This window comes from Plasmodium fragile (assembly GCF_000956335.1).
Source record: "Plasmodium fragile strain nilgiri unplaced genomic scaffold supercont1.9, whole genome shotgun sequence".
Lineage (NCBI taxonomy): Eukaryota > Apicomplexa > Aconoidasida > Haemosporida > Plasmodiidae > Plasmodium > Plasmodium fragile.
Genome location: NW_012192589.1, coordinates 1 through 18,684, shown reverse-complemented (window position 1 = coordinate 18,684; position 18,684 = coordinate 1). Strand labels below are relative to the sequence as shown.

Below are 18,684 nucleotides of genomic sequence, written 5' to 3'. Positions count from 1 at the left end.
AAAGAAGGCGGCAAGACGGGCGGTGGGGGGAGCAGTTGAAGGGGCCTCAAATGTGCCACGCACAAGTTCTACGTGTGGGCCTGTCGAAATAGGCTGTGTGTGTGTACACCCCTATGGAACGCGTACATACAACTCCCCGCGCCGCTCATCGAAGTGGTCAATCCGCACAAGGACGTCGTTTCCTGCCCTGTAGTCGTCCGCACGCTCCCCCACGCGCAGCAGCAACTTTGCATGAATTTGAGGTGCCAAGTAAAGCAACACGTGGTCGTCGTGGACATCCAAAATCTTCGCGTTGATTAAACTTCGCCCATTATTAAAGGACGATAAAATTTCCTCGTAGGTGTACTTTTGTATCTGCACTGCAATCTTCTGATGAATACTTTGAATGTATTTAATTTTCACTCGAATGATGTTGTGTACCTTTAGCAACGCGAAAACATATTTGTGTAAAATGGGTGAACGGAAATACTCGGATGTATTTAAGTATGCCTTCCTGTCACACAAAATGTCCAGCTTTATATTTTTTTTACTTATGCTGAGTATCCTTCCATAGAAGGAATCCCCGATGTTATAAAACTTGAAGGGAATGCCTCTCTCTTTTATTTGCTTGTAAATTACGTTTCCCTGTGAAGCACTTATTTTCCTCCTGTCGCTTTTGCTTCTTCCCCCAGCGCGAGCGGTGAACTTGAGGCCATTTTCAATGCTGCTGCTTATGAAGGAACTCCTTTTGGCTACATTCAAACTGACGGAGTAGGCCAAGCTGACTGCGAGGAGGATGTAAAAGGGGGCCCGCATAGCAGCGGCGGGCTGGGGAACGAGTTGGAAAAAGCAGCTTTTCCCTGTCGGTCTCGTTAAAATCCCAAATCAGTTACACCCAGTTGCTGGTTCTCATCGGCAGAAAAATCTTCCCATTCTGCTCTAATAGCTTTTTCGCGTTAGCTGGCTTATTTTTCGCCTGAACAAGGGGAAAAAAAAAAAAAAAAAAAAAAATACAACATAAAGCGGCATCACATTTCAAACATCATGCGTTTGGCGCTACACCTCCCGAAGGGGCCTCAGTCACATTGTGAGGACGACCTACATTGCGCAAGCACATTGTGTATGCGTATGCTTAGTGTGCCATGTGCAGTTGCTGTAAGAGAGCTATTAAAATGTAGTTGGCCGTTCGGTGAGTAACGAAAAAAAAAAAAAAAAAAAATTCATATCGCCTGAACGGTGCAGGCAAAATGGGAAGTAAAAAAGCTGCTCGTGAGGAGAAAAAGCAAAAGGGATGAGGAATAATCCATTATAACTGTACAACACTGAGGGTGACCTTTTCAATTAACAACCCTGTGTAAAGAGTTTGGTGTGTCAACCCATTTTCTCTGAGAACAAATTGGGCGTTCGAACAGCAAAAACGAGATAACCGTTGCGTAAATAAGTGCAGCCATTTGGATGGAGTCCTCTACTTGGCTCGGCTCAACACGGTGTGCACATAAAAAGAACGTTTAACCTGTTAACGGATTGAGGGGACTCCTCCCCATCCCATCTCGTTAACGTGAAGAACTACCCGTATGTAGGCCGGGGATTGCCCCAACGTAACAACATTGGTATGGGTGTACACAGGACGAAGCGACGAGGTGATGAAACCGCGAGGCGACAATTTAATTTGTTTTAGTTGTGGAGTTAAAGGGGGGCATAATTATGTCCTTGCTGGCACGCGCAAAGGTGTGTTCGCACGGGCAGGCGCAAACATGCGCGCACACGCCTTGTCACTCCCCGCGTGGTGTACAAAAATGTCATGTTCGCATGGACTTTCAGGGGAATTACAAAAAAAGGCGCACTTTTTGCGGGGCGTAAAAAAAAAAAGTGGCGCTTCAGTCCATTCTTGCTTTCAGTTTCTTCTTCATGATCGTATCGGGCGTTCTAAAAAAAAAAAAAAAAAAAAAAGTGAAAATATGTTCAAAATGAAGTGGACGTAAATGTGGCACTGTGGTAGGTAGAAACAGTGTGCAGTGTTTTTTTTCCTTTAAGGTGATGGGCTTGGTGTTTTTTTTTTTTTTTTTTTTTTTCCTCTCCGTTTTCAGCTCTGTCTCTCCCCTCAAAATGTATTGCATTGTGGGTAAAAACATACAGAACGTAAACTTCGGCTCCCCATCCGGAAAGGCAGTCCCTGTCCAAGGCGCTCAGTAGACATTGAGAGATGGTTTCGAAGAGGCCGTCTTTATCCTGAAGGGGAGGTAGGGGAAAAAAAAAAAAAAAAAAAGTTGTATGTTGTTAGCGTTATTGACCGTGTGAGTGTGCGGTGGTTCGTGCATACATGTTTAGTACTGGAAGCACTTGTGCAGACAAGGAGAATGGACGTACCTGATCCTTTATGTAGAGCGATTCACACATTCCATAGAGTTGTTCGCTGGTGACTCCGTTCACAACAAAATCTTTAGTCTCGCACTTGGCACCAATCAAGTCGTACGCAGTGAGGTAGGGTTCATACGTACATATTTTTTTCCCCTCATCATCATAGGTATGTTTAACTCGAAAGCCAACCACAATAGGATTCACGAAGTAGGGAGAGAATCGATTAGAATACAAAATGCTCGATAACATATTTGCAAAGCAATCTATGTCCATTAGGGTCTCTTGTCTTATTTCGTACAGGTTCACTCGGTACCTGAGCAACTCATACAATGTTTGAATATCTGTTGCGAGTCCGCTGAGGCCCACATACACATATTCGTTAATTTTAAACACCTTTGTGAAATTGGTGCTGATGGTCGTAAAGTTGTTTGAGCCGAGCCTCAGGTCACACGCGATGGCTACGCACTGCGCGCCGCTCATGCCAAGGACGCACCCCCCGTTATAGTTGAAAATGGAGCCCTGCAGGGAAGGGGTGTAAAGCAGTGCTCATAATGAGCAGCGACAATGGAGGAGGGGAGTCAAATTATTTTACGCCATTCCTGTTTCTTCTCCCCCTTTCACTATCCTACGGACTTACCATTGTGGAAGATTCTTGGGTAATGTGTGCCGGTGTTGCTCTCTGGTGAGCTTAATATATACCTCACGTGGTGTGCTTGGGTTCACAGGAGAATCTTTTTTTTTTTTTTTTTTTTTCTCGTTCCGTTGGTCACTAATGGGGATGTTTGGGCAAGGCAAAGCAGTGTTAATGACGTCTCCTCGCCTCAACTGTATCGTTTGGAGGTTGCACTCCCTCTCTGGTGGGACAACGAAAGTGAGGAGCGGTGACACACAAAGAGCTCTGGGTGCAAACAGGTCCCCCTTTTTGTTAGATCTTAAAAATAACTTGCAACTATTACAACGTGTATATTGGCACGGAGTGTGTACTTATGAACATAGTTCGCGCTCGATCGCTCACTTGTTCATTTGCTCACTTACTATCTCTGCTTCCTCTTGCGCAGTGGGAGAAGGAGAGAGGCAGCCTTTTCACATTTAACACCTTTGGGCTTACTTCGTCATACGTGATGTGATTTACTTTCGCTATTTTTTTTTTTTTTTTTTTTTTTTTTCTGAAAATTGGTGAGGCGCTGGTGATTGTAATTTGCCAAGTTGGCAGTTCAGTAGTTTCTCTAGATTGTTATTACTGTTCATGGTTTGCTAACGGTTGGAGTTTTTTTTTTTTTTTTTTTTCTCGCACTCGGCTTCGCTCAGCCCACTACTGCCGTGTAAGCACGGTCGCTTCGCGAGCCATACCCCGGTGGAAGCAACCGTTCTGTGTGCCGCTACTTGCAAGTGTATTTATTCTTATTTTTTTTTATTTTATGCTATTTTTATTTTATTTTTCCTCACAATATGGGTTTAACCTTCCGACGAGTGTGATGACCATATCCTGGGGTATAGAGTAGCCACTGTATCATCTCCTCCCAGCGAATTCTTTTTTTGGAAGTGAAAAAGAAGGCGTTTTAGATGCGTAGGTCGTGCGTATGCCTGCGCTTGGTTGAGCCCATCGGAAGAGGAACTGCCTTTTTTTTTTTTTTTTTTTTTTTTTTTTTTCGTGAGTGTGCAACTGCACCGTCGAATTGGGCATATGATTGACTTGGCAAAATGAAGCGTTTTGTGCTGAGGTGCCCGGGGTCGCTGCGTTTACTGGCTCGTTCGGGGGGATCAGCAACATCGGGGGCGGACTTGTGTCGAGAGGGGAGGGCCTGTCCCCGGTTGATGGACCTGCAGGGAATACACACAAAGACCATAAAGGAGGCTTCCCCCCGGGGAGAAGAACAAGGGGACGACCGCGTGATGGCCCAAAATAATGAAATGATAATTCAACGGTACAAGCAGTTTATAGAGTCGAGGCGGGGGGAGGGGAAGGGCAACGTGAGTGGTTCCTCCAGACGGGAGATGTACGACCCGCTGGGGTGCGCTTCAGAGGTTGGCACGGAAGTTGGTGCCCAGACGGCCGACCAAGTCGCCGCCCAGACCGCCGCTCACATCGCCGCTCAAACTGCCACCCCAATTGACACCGACGGGGCCAACCAAGTCGCCGCTCAAACCGCTGCGCAGACCCCCGCCGGCAGCGTCGATCAAAAGTACGTGATCCTGAAGAAACAGATCTCGAAGGAGTTCATTCACCAAGTGTTCCTCCCCCACGTGGAGTCACAAATTATGCACCATTTGAAGACATACACCCCGAACCAAATCGTAAACATCTTTCACGTCTACTCCTACCTGTACTACTATGACCAGAAAAAGGAAATGGTAAAGACTCTGCTCGATTATCTCGAGTATCGACTGGACTGCTTCAGTGTGCACGACGTGCTGCTGGTGTTGGAACCTCTGTACCTCCTGAACCGCACGAACAATTTTAATATTTACCGCTTAATTATTAACCACCTGGACAGGATAAAGGAAAAAATGAACCTGTATAACTACATTGGTGTGTGTAGAGTGTTCACAAAGATACTAATCGACTTAACTTTTGAGGAGAAGGAACTGAGAGGGAAACATATTTTATCACGTCTGTGGTATCATTTGAAGCAGCGTAAATTTAGAAAAGGCATTCCTCCTGATCAGAGGAAAATTTCACATTTGGACTTCCTTGTGGGTTTCATGGCTAACGTGGTTGATCATGTGGAGGGGCAGCTGCGACTTCTCTCCGCTATCGAGCTCACCGACCTGCTCAGCGTCATGGCCAACTACTCCTTCAAGAGTGGGCACTCCAGCTACGACGTGGCTTTGTTGGGCAGCATGCAAGGAAGAGAAGAAGGAAGCGAAGGGCGCAGCGACGAGGGAAGCGGTAACCTCGGCGAGGTATGTACCGAACAAGGAAAAGAAGCTGCCCAGGATCCCCCCCTGAAGGTGCACGCCCTGAGTAACCAAAACGCCTTTCTCTTCAAGGAGAATATCGTGTCCTTCCTAATCATGAACGAACTAAAGTGCAAGTACCAGGACCTCAGCACGCTCCACAAAATAATTAACCTTCATAACTTAACCAAGCTCTTCATATACGACGACCAGTACCTCCAAATGATTGAAGACGATCTGAGCAATTACCATTACATAAGTAACATTCATCACAAGTATCTTTCCCTCCTAGTGTGGTGCTTATTCAAGTATAAGAGGTTAGAAAAACACATAAATCAGCTGAACCCAATCATCTTACACAACGTGAATAATTTTAATGCAAAAGGTTTGTCCAGGCTGTGTCACGCAATTCGCCATGACAAGCGAACCCTAATCAGCATAGCACACAATTTAACTGACCAAGTGGAGAGCATGTCGGTAAGCGATTTTTTGTGTTACTTTTATTCCGTTGTGTGCCTCGATTTGTTGCCTTATGGTGAGGGTGCAGCATTAGGTAAGCGAGCACAGCAGGGAGAAGCGGAACAAGACACATGCAAAGACAGAAACAAATCAGAACAAAGTAGTAACACCCCTGCCGAAGCGCACAACCACACTTTGTCCCTCTTTAACAAAAGCACCATTTTACAAAAATGCACAAAGTACATTAACGACAAAAAAAAAATGTTAGGAAAAAACGAAATGACCAAAATTGTGTTGCTGTTAAAGAGGAAGAAAGGAGACAAGTACCTGTACGTGTTGGACTTGCTCCCCGAGGAATGGAAGGGGATCATGCATTTGGTTAACTGAGCATGTGTTGGTGGTAAAGCGAACAGGTAAAATATTTACAAGGGAGGAGTAGCACACACATTTTCCTCCTCGTGAGCACCACGTTAACACCCCCACACAACACTGTTCGACCCCTTTTTTTTTTTTTTTTTTTGTTTAATCCTTACGTGGAATCACTTTTTGTATGCTTGTATTTGTTGTGTCATCCTAAACTGGATAAATGTTAAAAAGAGTTTGTAGAGCTTTTGTGTGTATTATGGGGCACGTGTGTAATGTGTGCCATTCAGCGATGAACCATTTGGCGTTGTCCTTTTTTTTTTTTCTTTTTTTTCGAACATGGTGTGCATTCCATCGAGTAAACCTCCACCCCCTAAATAAACATTTTCGAGGACACTCCTCCATGAAAAAAAGGATATCCCCATGTAGGAAAACACTTCATCGTAATGGTTGATTACTTTTTTTAAATTTCACCTGAACAGTGTATGACTTGTTCAGGTAAAAATGGGAAAAGGAAAAAGCTGAGAAACAGACCAACAAGTTAGTCAACTTAAAGGTAGGCAACCGAACAGACCGCATTTTCTGGAAGGGCAAATGGTCCTACCGTTACACAAAGTAGAACCTCTTTTTTTTTTTTTTTTTTTTTTTGTGGCTTATCCTCGTGGAGCAGATCGTCCACTCGTCACAGATTAGTAAAGGAGAAAGAACAAATGTGCAAATGCAAAAAGATCAAATGCACACACGTGAACGCACCTTTCCCCGTACACTGCACCCATCTGGGTAAGCGGAGATCTGAACGTGCATCCCTCCCCGCACGCAAGGGCACACCCAGAAGAGTACAAGATATGTGTAGAGGCCATTTCATGCCAGGGGACACATGGCCAAAAGAGGACTTGCCGCAACTTTCCGCGGCAGTGCAAGTAGGAGTCCTTTTAAAATCTGCCCAGTTGGCTACTACCGCTACGCTGGGTGGAAGGATGTGTACTATGCGGGGGAAACTGAACCACTCGCAGCAACCCCTTCACATCGTTGCGCACCGCGGGAGGTGAAGCGCCATGAGGATCGCACGTCACATCACACGGCTTCACAACTTTTCCATATTAACGCTTTTTTTTTTTTTTTATTCAGGCCGTGAAATTGCTTGCAAATGCATGTGTCATACGGCTTTGATGGGATTGGCTTCATTTGGCAGCCTCTATGAACAAAGGGAAATTACCCTCCCCCTCTTGCCCTTAACTTATCCCTTTCTTCTGCGCATACTACCACACTGCAGTTTAATTAGGATGCCTCTTTTTTATCTTTGGTAAGATCAGCTTGCAGAAGCAGTGCAACAGGACCCTTTTGAGGATACTGATGTTGCATTAAGCATACATCCATGTACTTACATTGGAACGAACGCGTTTCTGCTTCTTCCTTAGGAGGGTGGGAAGCACATTCGGATGGACTCACAAAAATGCCTGTACATGTTCAGGCAAAAAAAAAAAGCAGTACGACGCCGAACGGTATAGCTCGGACTGCATACAAAAATGCGTGTACAGGCACAGCAGCGGGCGTATAGTATTCGTGGGGATATAAAATATTTCCATGTCATTTATCCCTTTCCCTTTCTTTTTTCTTTTTTTTTTTTTGGCGTTAAAGAGAATAAACTCATTTTCTTTGTTAATTAAATACCAGTGAAGAATGAGCATAAGTTACAAAAAAGAACACTTATATAATTACACTCCCTCTCTCTCTCCACCTCCCCCCTGTCGTCCTCGTCCCACTTCTCAAACCCGGTCATGCATGTTTCACGAATTCATTATATATTATTCATTTGTGTTGGCAAAAAGGGGGGACAACGCACGCAGCGCACTTTAAAATATGTCACATGGAGGTACGCCACGTGTATATACTGGCCGTGTTATGGGGTTACTACAAATGTATTTTACTTTCTCTCACATGGGGGTGAACTTTTTTCCCCCTCCCCAATACTTCGCTGCGCTGGTTCTTCATATATGCATAATATATTTTTATGCGGGGCGGGCACTGGAATATATGATTATATTATATAAATATATTTATTTCCGCGCCAACAGGCAAAGTTTTTTTATAAAATGGCTACTGGAGGAAAAAAAAAAGAAGAGGTTTTGTATTCGGAATTTTTTCTTGCCACGCGGTATGTCATTTGGAATTATTTGTGACGCGTTGGAATATTTGTGAATGGAATTTTAATGACGACTGGGAACTTATCCCATCACGACTTGGAAAGTTTTTTTCACTTGGTCGTTTTTGCGACCGATCGTTTTTCACAACTTCTGCATTTTTTTACGACTTAACCGTTTTGTTTCTTCATCTTGGCCATTTTTTGTGACCGACCGTTTTTTTTTTTTTTACCTTTTTTGCCGATTGGCCAAACTTGGTATTTTCATATTGCATTTTTGCAGTTTACATTTTTGCATAACTGCTTTTTCCCATCCCGCATTTTTGCGGATCATTTACATATGCCCATTTTGTGTTTTTCCCTGTACATATATATATATTTTTATTTCCTTTTTGAACGCATACCCCCCCTCCTCCCCGCACGTGGCCAAACGAAAGTTCTTTTCTCACGTTTCCGCTCCATATATCCCAGGACCCCCAGAGAGAAAAGTCCCCCTTTCGAGGGTGAACGTCACGTGCAGGAGCAAACATACACAAGTGTATGCATTATGCGCTTGAACCGTTTATGAACGTGTGTTGCGTTACGTGTATATATTAAAAAGTGAAATAAGAAAAAGGCACCCTTCCCCCCTGCCGACGCAGCCTACCCAATTTTGTGCTACAACACTGCTGAACGAACAACTATATACAAAAGTAGGACGTTCTCACATTTGGACGGACGGCCAAAGTGAAAGTCCATACGTTTTTGTGTAAACCAAGAAATATATTATCTCTCTCCCCCGTATGTTTACATATTACTATCCCCCCTTCATTCTTCCTTCTTTATCAGTCTACTCACCCCCTTCTTTTACATCGGTACTTTATTTGCGGCGAAACTGCTCATCCATCTGTTGTGTGTATATATAAAGAGGAGTGCGTAGTTGCAGCCCCTCTTGATCGACCGCTTTGAGCAAGTGAGATCGCGTGTGCGAGTGTTCTGGCGTGAGAGCCTTGTCCCCTACGGCACGTGCGTGCCTAAGGCAAAAAACTACGGCCATACGTCCGTACGTCTGTACGTTCATACTCACGTGTGCGCGTGTGTTTCCCGTTGCCAGCGTGTTGTCTGCCTGTCCCCCTTCGAGGGCCCCATTTTTGATTTCCCGTGTCCACGCTGAGGACGTGCCCCGGCAGGTGTGGCGTGAATGTATGTACATGCGGTGCTGGCCTGCCGAAGTGCGCACTCGTGTGTGAGACCCCCCGTGTGAACGAGTGTACGTGCTTGTGCGTCTGCCTGCATATACCTGCTGGTATATTACCCCCTTCTGTACACGCTTGTGTAGCCGCCTTTACGCCTGCGTAGCGGCGTGACTGCGTGACGGCGTGCTTAGGCTTTATTAGTACGTGAGGTGGACGGCAGTTTTTTTCCCCCAGGCCGCACGCTGGGTTCACAAATTCGCGCGCGCCCGTGCATGTATGTTTTTTTTTTTTTTTTTTTGAGTAGGCCCAATTATTTTCGCCCGTTTGCTCATGCGTAGGGTGTCACACTGTATTACTGTATTGCTGTATTACTATATTGCTATATTACTGTATTATTTTTTTTTTTTTTTTCCCCCCCATCCCTTATTGCATATGCCCTCACACCCACGGCATTCGTCCCAAGGCGCACATGTGAGTACAATTTTCACGCTCGTGATGACACGCGCCATGTACGAATGATGTTAATCCGATTAGCATCGAATGGGACAAGCCCTCGTATATTATTATTATGTGTTTCGACGTTTGCCAAATTAACCGAACGGGATTGAATTTTTTTTTTTTTTTCCCCCCCCAAAAAAAAATATTCTCCCTGTCCTGTGCATGTTTGTTATATATACATGCGCAGCGAGGAGGGAAGTCATCACAAGTTAGGAAGACAACGCGGGAGGTAGCACGTCGTTACTAGGAGTTTTTTTTCACGTAGTGTGGAAAGAGGGTCCGTCGAAGGAGGAGAAAGGAGATCACAGGCGGGTGGTTTTGAAGTGAAAGGCAGAGTGTGGAGGTTGGCCGTGCGGGGGGAACACGCGTCGAGGAGGGTGCGAAAGGGGGGTTAGAAGTACCGCGTGGACGAACACCCGGTGTACTTTACCTTCCCGAATCCTCACCCCCCCCCTCCCCCCCTGCGTACACGCATACGTACGCACGTAAATACACACGTACGTGCGTAAGTGCTTACTTGCCTGCGTGTGTGTTGCAGCATGGAGTCATACATCCGTGAGAGCAAGAAGCTGACCTTCAAAGGCAGCAAAGGGAAGAAGTTACTCCGTTACGTTGACATCTCACTCAACAACAAAGGCCTGTACGACAATCACATAATCGAGTTGGTGAAAATTTTAAAAAAATATATAAAAGTGGTATACAATAATTATTATTGCCTGAACATAGACCTAAGCGAGAATTATATCACCTGCACAGGAATAAAAACGTTATTAAAGTTCATATTAAATTATAGTGAAAATGTGGGAGTGCATATATTGAAGTTGTATAAAAATAATATAAAGGATGAAGGAGTGTCTTTAATCAAACAGCTAGTTTATGTGCAGAAGATACCCATGGAAGAATTACATTTGTCACACAACTTCGTTCAAGATAACACATGTAAAGAATTACTACTTAGTTTCGTACAAGCCAAGAAAGAAAATAATTATGTTTACCCTAGGTACGAGAAGTACCAAAATTCATACAAGCATTTACAGATCCCTGTGTGGATACGGCTAGAATATAATTGTATTCAAAATCCTAAAGAAATTCTTAAAGAAGTTGAAGAGTATGCTAGGAAGAAGAGGGGGTACAAGAGTAACTTAATTATATGTGCGGCTTTAAAAAGTGACAAGCGTTGTTGTCCTTATAAATGTTTAAATGCTACAGTGAGGAATACGCCGATCATGCATGTGTATATGTTCATACATCAGAAGGATAGTTCTGGTCAGGCCGTCTCTATTGCCAATGGGAAAGTGATGAAGGAGGAGAAGAAGAGGGAGTTGTCTTCTCCCTCGGAAGTCACCGATGCGGGTAGGATGCACAACAGCGTCCACGTGGAGAATAATAAAGGGGATGTGAAGCAGGAGGAGGATGACCAACAGGCAGCACTCCTTTCTTCCAAGGGGGATTCAAATGCGCAGATGCGCAGTGGTGCCTCGAAGGGAGGCTCTAAGAGCGTCTCTAAGAGTGTGTCTAAGATCGCCTCCAAGAGCGCTGCGAAAGGGGCCCTGGCCAAGTCGGGGGATGGCGTGGCAAGTGCGACGGAGAGCCCAACGAAGCACAAAGGTAGGAACGACAAGGCAACCACCGCTGTTAGAAAGAAAATGACCAACTCGGGAAAGCGAAGCATTAAGGGCAGACTCCTCCATGATGTGAGTGCGGATGAGGTGGACGACGACGACGATGGAGATGAAGAAGAAGAAGATTATGAGGAAGAGGAGGAGGAGGAAGACGATGACGAGGAAGAAGAGGAAGAAGAGGAGGAGGACGACGAGGATGATTACTCTGAGGAAGACGAGGAGGATGACGATGATGATGAGGAGGAGGAGGAGGAGGAAGAAGAAGAAGAAGAGGAAGAGGACGACGATGAAGAAGACGATAGCGATGATGATTACTACAGCAAGCGGAGAAACTCCTTTAAGGCGGGGTCTAAAAAAGGCCTAAAGGGAAAGGAGAAAAATGGCCAGCTGACCGACGCGGCCTCCCTTTATGCAAGGAAGAATGGAACCGTCGCGGGGGCACAGACACACGGACGCGATGAGGAGGACTACGACGAGGAGGACGATGATGATGAGGAGGAGGATGATGAAGACTCTGCCAACGTGGCTGACCCTACCCAGAAGAAGAAAAAAGGAAAAAAGAAGAAAAAGAAAAAAAAAAAGAAAAAGGACAAAATGGCTGTGAGTCCACTCGAGGGAGGATACCAGGAGTTGGAAGAGGTGTTGGAGGAGAAGGACGAAAAGGATGGTAATGTTGAAGGGGACCATCATCATGACAACCGTGGGGATACATTCAGAGTGAGGAAGAGTGCACTGGGCGCAATGGGTGACCCCCTTCGGCTACACAAGGGTGGCGAGGAGGAACCTTTCACCCCAGAATTATACCCCCAGGGGAATGACCGCATGAACATGATGAGCGATACTGTTAGTAGCCTCCCCCTCTACATCATCCTCGATTGCGCCGCCGTGTTAGACATGAAGGAGCTGTGGAAGGATAACTCGTTCCTTCCTTTTAGTTTCCCCGGCTTACTCTACCTGTACAATAACAAACTGTTGAGGAGTAACGCGGACAGAGCCGCCAAGGGGAGTGGGGGGGCAAGCACTGGGACGGCCACTGCGGCCACCACCACAGAGGATATACAAAACGATGCGTTCATTTGTCTCATGTGTAGCTATGTAGCAAATGAGCTCAAATTGGTGTGCCAAAAGAGTGAAATCATTAGGCAAAAAATGGTAAATCTTAAATTGAACATATGGGATAAATTATCTGAATTAGGCATTATTGAATTTTTAAGTGTACCTAAGGATTTTAAAGAAAAAAAAAAAAATTTTTTGAATTCGTCTTTTTTAACAGAAGCACAAATTAAGCTAGCCAATGAATACTACGACATATCACAAGAAACTTTACAAATGATTCAATTCTCCATTTTGTGGTCTACCTATATATACAAAATTGGAAATAAGGAAATAATTATTAAGAACGATGCGAAGGAAATAAACAAGGGTGATGTAAAGAAAAGCAGAAAAACCATTTTCACCGAAGTACTTTACCTGACGTCTTCACCAAATATTTATTCCTTCTTTGAATACCTCTATGGGGAGGACATTAACATGATCCTTCCTCTCTGCGTCACGGTCAATCAGATTAATAAATATATTCATGAAGAACACAGTTACGTCGTGGAGTTATTGTCTAGTGGGAGACCCGTGGAGGACAAGGGTGGTAACTTCGTACTTGATAAAGCCTTTTTTAAAATGTTTATAAAGGATAAGTACTCGCGGTATTTGCCTGATGGAGATGAGGTGACAACAACAGGTGGGGGTGTGGCGGCGGCCGTTAGCGGTGGAGCGGCAGCTGCGACTGGTGGAATGGTGAAAGGAGCAAGCGTGAAGAAGAAGAAAGGAGCCAATGCAGGAGGAAAGGCCGCGGACGGAGCCACACCTAAAAGGAACGCAGACAAGTTAAAGGATGGGCTTCTTGCATCACATGAAAATGGTACCCTCTCCGCTGCTACACCACCCAATCGTATAAACAGAACGGAAAAGTCATCCCCAGGAGAAAAGAGAAGCGATAATGATTGCTTCAGTACAAACATGGAAATGGGTGCAGGCCATCTCAACAACAATGCATATGACTATTATGATGTAAAATCGGTGAAGTCATTTTCAAATGAAAATATAAATAAGTTGTGTCAACTGGAGGGCAGCATTCAAGGTGGGCCACTCGGGATGGTAGGTATTAACGGAGGAGAAGGCTCCATGAACTACACAGTGGAGGATTTGAAAAATGAAGGACATTCGAATGCACGCAAAGGAAGGATGACGGGGCATATGGGCGATAACAGGCATCCCAATTTTAATGATCACCACCCTGGAGGAGGGAACAAAGGAGTTAAGAACAGCATGGGTGGAAGGACTAGTGAGGAGGAAGAGATTGCCAAAGGAGGGGGTGGAAAAGGTAGCGCAGTGGCTGCTATGTATGCATCTGGCATGGACGCCAACAGTGTTGCGCACGGTGTGGCGAACGATTTCGGCATGATGATGGGGACACCCGCTGCAGGTGGTTCAGAGAAGGACAACGCAACCATGGGAGGAACCACACAAGGGGGTAAAGAAAATAAGCGGAGTCTATACAGTATGCTGGTAAATGCCTTCAATGGAAAGAAGAAGGGTGCACAGAAGGGGGTGGAGACAGGGGGAGCTAACGACCCAGACAAGGAAAGTGAAAACATTTTTATGGGTGTAGGTAGTACGAACCAAAGCGTTAGGAACAGCATAGATCTTCTGAACAGTCATGCTGGTGTGGCAAGCGATTCGCAGGAAGTACATCTTGAAGGGAGAAGAAGAGAGAACGGGCAACATGAAGGAAGTGGAGCAAATAATGCACCCACCCGCTCCCAACCCAATATGCATAATGGTAAAGTGAAGAGCACAGATTTGATGGACCAACTGATGCATGGCGGTAATGTAACTGCGGCAGGTCAGGTGAAGGTTGGCACTGGGGGAGTTACAGATCCACAGATGAGCGTCCCCGCAAATGATAAGGCAGCTTATGTTAGTAGTAATAATAAAAGCGGCTCCAGCGTTGTACCCCCTGCGCATTCCTTGTTCGCATTTAATAACTCCGTACTGAAGGGTGTAGGGCCAAGTGGAACGGGAGACTTATCCTTCCAAGGCCAAATGGGCACAGAGGGAGGAAGCAGCGACAACAAGAATGGTGAGGCCATGGCCAAAGGAGGGGGGGGAGCAGTACACCACTCCACCATGAGGGGAAACAGCGGTAGTGGTTTAGGAGCAGGACTAGGAGGTGTTGTAAACTTTCCCGTGGACGCTGAAGGGATGGGTACCTTGGCGAATATCACAACCCAAGGGAACTCCAAACCATCGCAGAAGAACGCCGTCGAGACGAGAATGGGTTCAGATGTACTCAACGTTAATGAAGTCGAGCTGAACACCTTCATGGAAAGCATGCCCAAAAGCTTCAATGACAGTTTAAGTATGTACCTAGATAGTAGTAACAGGAACAACAGCTGCTACGACAGCATCGTTCGAGGAGAAAACATGATGCCCTTCTTTAATCACAACCTCGTGAAGGATGAAGCGGAAGAGGACTATGCTAACGTGAGTACGAGGCAGGGAGAGCATGTGAGGACAGAGGAACAGACGAGATTAAACGAGATGAAAAACGTTTTCGAGCTGTATAAAGTGGACATACTAAATACATCCCTCCTGTTGGAAGAAATGATTCTTAACCAGAACGTTTGTAAATACATTCCGTCGGAGCTGTACAACAAAATCCTGAGGTGCTATGAGCGACTGGACTACCTGCTGGCGGGCCTCAATCGAGTTGGCAGCCTAGGCGCCATGAGTGGTCTAAGCTCCATGGGTGGTTTAAACCCCATGGGTGGCCTCAGCCCCATGGACGGGATGGATGGGATAGGCGAGATGAGCGGCATGAAAGGGGTCAGCGGGATGAGTGACATGAACCAAGACATTTTGTGTGAAGACTTTAAGAGCTACTGGGATTATGCCTTTTCGAAAAACGAGTCCATCCCTCTGTCCCTCTCTGGGCGGGATGTGATGACAGGTGGCGGTGCGAAGGTGAGCCTGGGCGAGGGCGGCGGTGGAAGAGGCATTAGCGGTGCGGCGCAGGTGCTGGACGATTTTATGGATGGCGCCAGAAATGTCAGCGGTAACAAGAATGGCAACGTTACAAATGCCATGTTTTACAACACGATGAATGGAAACCGAGGGAGGAACAACAGCGCTCTGAAGAGTAGCATGTTGAATGCTAGCAGTCATAGTGCAAATGGGGGGATGAGTGGTGGAAGCGGCCCCATTGTGGCAAGCCATTTGAACGGTCAAAACAATGGTGCGGGGACACCCAAGAAGTCCAGGAAAAAACCCTCCATGAATATGAGCATGGGAAATGGTAATAACGTGGACCTAGGGATCAGGTCGATAAAGAACAACTCAACGCAGAAGAAGTATATTGGGGGAGGGTTGAGTGACGGACTGGACAACACAGGCTTCATGAATAACTCTCCTGGTGGTAATGTAAGCGGAAACAGGAACACCCAAATGGGAGGGAACGCCACCAACTACAACATGAGCCAGGGGATACCCCCCAACCGAAACGGCAACGGAAACCAGGTGGGTGCGAGAAACAGCCGCACAGGATCGAACAACGCCAAATCGAAGGACATGAAAAATCACAACGCGATTCCCAAGGACAGAAATATGAAAGGTGGTATAGACGCGGATGATTACAAAAACGTGAATAAACTTCTAACTCTTGGTGGTAACGCGCAAAATGTGAAGCTGAATGGAGAGAAAAGCCTTTATGACCATGGCGTAGGAGGAAGCGCTGGCAATGCAGACACGGAGCATCAGGAACACTTCTCCCACAAAATGAACCCCTACAACGATGGTAGTGGCAGCGGCGCATGTGACTCGAACTTGCTCGCTCTGATTCACATGAAGAAGAACATGAAAAATGGAGTGAACAGCACCGCGGGGCAGAAGGCAGGGGCCAACAACAGCGCTGCCAACGAGTTAAATGGACTTCGCAATAGCAATTATAAAAAGTTGCTCAACAATGAGACGATTGGTCTTTTTAACAGTCCAGCCAACAAAAACGCTGTGAATGAAATGAACCTAAAATATCTGGAAGTGCTCAAGAGCCAATTTAACTTTTCCTCACGAGAGAATAGGAAAAACGACTGCGACCCGAACGCTCTCAACAGTAGCGTCATGAGTTTTCAAAACGACTTGGACAAGAAGTACAAGAATCCCTTAGTGGATTTATGCGACAAGGGCAACGTGAAGAAATTGTGAGGAGGGCACGTGGAAAAATGTAACTGCAAGTGATGTGAATATGCTTCTGTTGTTAAGTGTATGATCGGGTCAGGTAAAAAAAAAAAAAAAAAAAAAAAAAAACCTGCACAAGTTAACTTTTTTTCAAAAAAAAAAAAAAAAAAAAAGTTAATACCTTATCCTAACTACTTCAAGAGGGGAAGTTATAATTCCAGACAGCATCGAACAAATTAGATTCAATTTGAGGCTGTTAAAATTGGATGTCTCGATTTCTAATCTTTTCATGAGGTCCATTCCCATCTGGTGCGTCAGGGGGTGGGGGGCAGAAATGAAAGCGTGGAGAATGACATGGAGAGGGGGGGGTTAAAGTACTTGTGTTTATGTGTGTGTATTATATACAGGTAGCGAAACGGGAACAAAACGGGCAGTCACAAACTCATAAGACATTTTCGCCCCCCTTGTGCAGCTCATTTCGGTTGCTTCGTTATATGCATCCCCTTTTGGCCACGCCGAAACGGGGTGGACCCTTTTTTTTACATTTTGCAGAAAGAAGAATGAGCCTCCAAACATGCCATAGGTTAAGCAGGTAGAGATGTAGCCTCTGTACATCTGTGAAGGGGGGGGGGAAAAAAGAAAAGCAGCACATGAAGTTAGTTACTGCCACGGAGGGGGAGACAACCCCATTCAATTATCCATTCTTCATAGTGCGTAAAAATTACCCTGAAGAATCCCTCCTTGCGAATTAAATCCTTCACCAGGTGATAGGACGTCTTGTACTCCTTCAGTTGCAAATACCGTTGCGCCTTCAAAATGAGGGGAAAAAAGGAAAAGGGTAAAAAAAAAAAAAAAAAAAAAAAAATGTGGGACCCCACGTTAAGGGACAACATGGTAGGGGTGTGAGAAGCGTATAGGAGAGATGGTGTACTGCACTAATCGACCTACTCACCTGTAGCCTCTCCTTAATAACATCAATTGGGACGAACAGGACGCAGGACATGGCCTCGGCCAGGAAAGCTGCATGTCGGGTAGCGGTAAGGGGGGGGAAATGAAATAGAAAATGGGAGGGGAATAACACTGTGTGATGGCCACCACAGCACAGAGAGGGGAAGGCGATTCCCGCAGGTCCCCCTTTTTTTTTTTTCCACGCCTTATGGTGAAGACGGCCAAGAAGGAGCCATACCTATGGTGAAGTAATTCACAAAACTCAATGAGTTGGTAGTTTGTCCTGGCCCCGTTTTCTCGTCCCGTAGTTTGTCGTTCCAGTTTATTTTGATCCACTTGAGGTACTCGAAGCAGCAGAAGTAGAGGCTCGTCGCCGGGATGGTCGTCATGGCGGAGAAGCTGCAAAGGGGGTGGGGGTGAAGGGCGACTTAAGTCGTGTGAGACGGATCAGACATGCCCCCATGACGTTGCCCCACTCTCCTGTGCGCACTTACACAAAACCGCTGTAGAGCCCCCTGTATCCAAACTTTTGTATAAAGGCCGGGAGGAAAAAGCAGGTTCTACCTATGTTCAGGCGATTGGAGGTGCATGCATAGCTGGCTGGCCTGGCAGCACCCCCCACTTGTCTGTTGCTCGTGTCCACTTGTTTATTTACTTTCACTGTGTCAAGTGGGTAAAGCAGAACTCTGCTGAGCGTCGAGGCTATGATCGAGCCGTATAGGGTCTGCAGCATGGAGGGTTGTTCTGTCGGGGGGAGAAATGGAGGGTTGTGTGCGCAGCGACTTTTGAGCAGAGGGGAAAGGTTATTATATCTCTTGCGAAACCCAGCCAACACAGCGGATGAATCCATTCACCAATTACTACACACCGACCTCTGCACAGCTAACCTTGCTCGTTGTGTAGTTTCCATTTCTCCTCCACTTCTACTTCCTTGACATCACCCATGGTGGGGGGTTTGTAGCGATGCAGCTATTCACATGGGGATCATCCCTTCTTTCGTAAGTAAAAAAAAAAA

General features: G+C 45.8%; 4 protein-coding genes across 4 annotated transcripts; 2 read left to right on the top strand and 2 right to left on the bottom strand.

The window, feature by feature from the left end:
* Positions 1-111: 111 nt before the first annotated feature.
* Positions 112-2,977, bottom strand: AK88_01056 (uncharacterized protein; the record flags this gene model as incomplete). The annotated part of the gene is made up of 5 exons (XM_012478694.1): positions 112-764; positions 1,824-1,905; positions 2,110-2,208; positions 2,347-2,856; positions 2,975-2,977. 5 exons carry the CDS (start codon positions 2,975-2,977, stop codon positions 112-114), a joined length of 1,347 nt encoding a protein of 448 aa, XP_012334117.1.
* A 1,061-nt stretch (positions 2,978-4,038) lies between these two features.
* On the top strand, positions 4,039-6,081 carry AK88_01055 (uncharacterized protein; the record flags this gene model as incomplete). Its single annotated transcript, XM_012478693.1, has 1 exon — positions 4,039-6,081. One exon carries the CDS (start codon positions 4,039-4,041, stop codon positions 6,079-6,081), a length of 2,043 nt encoding a protein of 680 aa, XP_012334116.1.
* A 4,328-nt stretch (positions 6,082-10,409) lies between these two features.
* On the top strand, positions 10,410-16,748 carry AK88_01054 (uncharacterized protein; the record flags this gene model as incomplete). The annotated part of the gene is made up of 1 exon (XM_012478692.1): positions 10,410-16,748. The coding sequence occupies one exon, from the start codon at positions 10,410-10,412 to the stop codon at positions 16,746-16,748; it is 6,339 nt and encodes a 2,112-aa protein (XP_012334115.1).
* A 147-nt stretch (positions 16,749-16,895) lies between these two features.
* Positions 16,896-18,614, bottom strand: AK88_01053 (uncharacterized protein; the record flags this gene model as incomplete). Its single annotated transcript, XM_012478691.1, has 7 exons — positions 16,896-17,027; positions 17,265-17,336; positions 17,447-17,530; positions 17,674-17,741; positions 17,908-18,068; positions 18,164-18,413; positions 18,557-18,614. 7 exons carry the CDS (start codon positions 18,612-18,614, stop codon positions 16,896-16,898), a joined length of 825 nt encoding a protein of 274 aa, XP_012334114.1.
* Between the last annotated feature and the right edge of the window lie 70 nt (positions 18,615-18,684).